This window comes from Charadrius vociferus, unplaced genomic scaffold (assembly GCF_000708025.1).
Source record: "Charadrius vociferus isolate BGI_N301 unplaced genomic scaffold, ASM70802v2 scaffold161, whole genome shotgun sequence".
In the NCBI taxonomy this organism is placed as follows: Eukaryota; Metazoa; Chordata; class Aves; order Charadriiformes; family Charadriidae; genus Charadrius; species Charadrius vociferus.
Window position 1 is genome coordinate 3,283,592 of NW_009646928.1, and position 1,370 is coordinate 3,284,961.

The 1,370-nt window shown below is 51.2% G+C and overlaps 1 protein-coding gene across 1 annotated transcript in view; it reads right to left on the reverse strand.

Moving 5' to 3' along the window:
• Positions 1 to 651, reverse strand: part of GAD1 (glutamate decarboxylase 1 (brain, 67kDa)) — a 22,371-nt gene extending 21,720 nt beyond the window's left edge. Inside the window, exon 1 of the mRNA XM_009894564.1 lies at positions 422 to 651. Coding sequence (XP_009892866.1) covers positions 422 to 632 — 211 coding nt within the window. The 5' untranslated portion in view covers positions 633 to 651. The remainder of the gene's footprint in view (positions 1 to 421) is intronic.
• Positions 652 to 1,370: the final 719 nt, after the last annotated feature.

Below are 1,370 nucleotides of genomic sequence, written 5' to 3' on the forward strand. Positions count from 1 at the left end.
CACCTGCCCTTCTCCTGCAACGCTCACCCCACCCCGCAAAGGGACTGATTTATCCCTTCTCCACCCTCCTCGTGAACGGCCCCATACCAGCAATCACGGACCGTTTCATTGCTATTTCACTGAGGAGGAAATAAAATATAAAATTACTCTCCTCCCGGAGGCTGGATCTGGAGTGACCCCGGAGGAACCGCTGGAGCTGAGCTGCAGAGGATCAGCCCAGAATAAGTAAAATTGCATTTCAGGACACATGTACGCATCGCCAGTGCGGCTCTCGGCAAACACAGACACACAGAGAGCTTCCCTCAAGAACAACCAGGCAAAAGCACGGTCTGAACGTGGCTGCGCTTGCAAGGCAGGCGAGGACAGACTACTAAGGGACGTGCCCGAGCTGGAGCAAGCAGAAGCTGTAAAGAGCGTTTACCTCTGGCATACAAATTGGAGAAATCTGTCTCGGTGCGCCGGAACCTGGATTCCCTCTCACTGTTCTCGCACGCCAGCAGGCTCTTGGAGGACTGCCTTTCCTTCAGGGAGCTAACGATCCGGCCCTTGTCTTCCAGGCTGTTGGTCCTTTGCAGGAACCCTACATTGTTATTGCAAGGTGCACAGGTCAGAGTTTTCTCACTTCCCAACATGTTTAGAAATATCGAAAGCAGCTCTCTAGACAACAGTTCAAAGCGGTTGGCTCTGGATCTGCCTAATGAGGTCAGGAATAAGAGTATTTATGGGGATTATTTGCCTCCAGGAGGGAGAACTCAAAATGCCATCAACTGCAAAAACCCAGCCATGCAAAAAACAAATTTTCGTCATTTAGTGCAGTGGTAAATTCTTATTAAGTCGATCAGACAGATTCCACTTCAGTAATCAGCCACTGGAAGAGAGTTCAGGATGAGTCAATGCTATTTCAGCCTGCAGGCGAAGTTTATGGACCTAGCAGACAGGGGCAATGATGTATGATTAAAATCAGGGCCACTTTCAGTTCTCCTCGTGGTGCTTTCACGCACAAAAGGCACGAGAACAAGCAGCCATTCTGGAGCACCGGCTCTCTAAGGACACCGGTGGCACTCATCACCCCACCTTCCTGTTATCAGTACGTACCAGGACGTGTCCAGGAGATGCGGATTTTCCACCTGAAAAGATGCTTTGATACTAACACTCATCACCCCCTCGCTCTCCAGGAGCTCCGCTCTCTCCAGAGACGCAGCCCTGGCGCCCAGGACCCGGTCTCAACTGCTGCTGTTATGAGCAACAGCAATCATAAATCCCCTCGGCCCAAGAATAACGGCGGTGGGCGCCACTCAGGGCCCGTGGCCAGTAACGAGACCCGTCTACTTTACCAAGGCAGGGACAACAATTAATTTTCAGGATTTGAT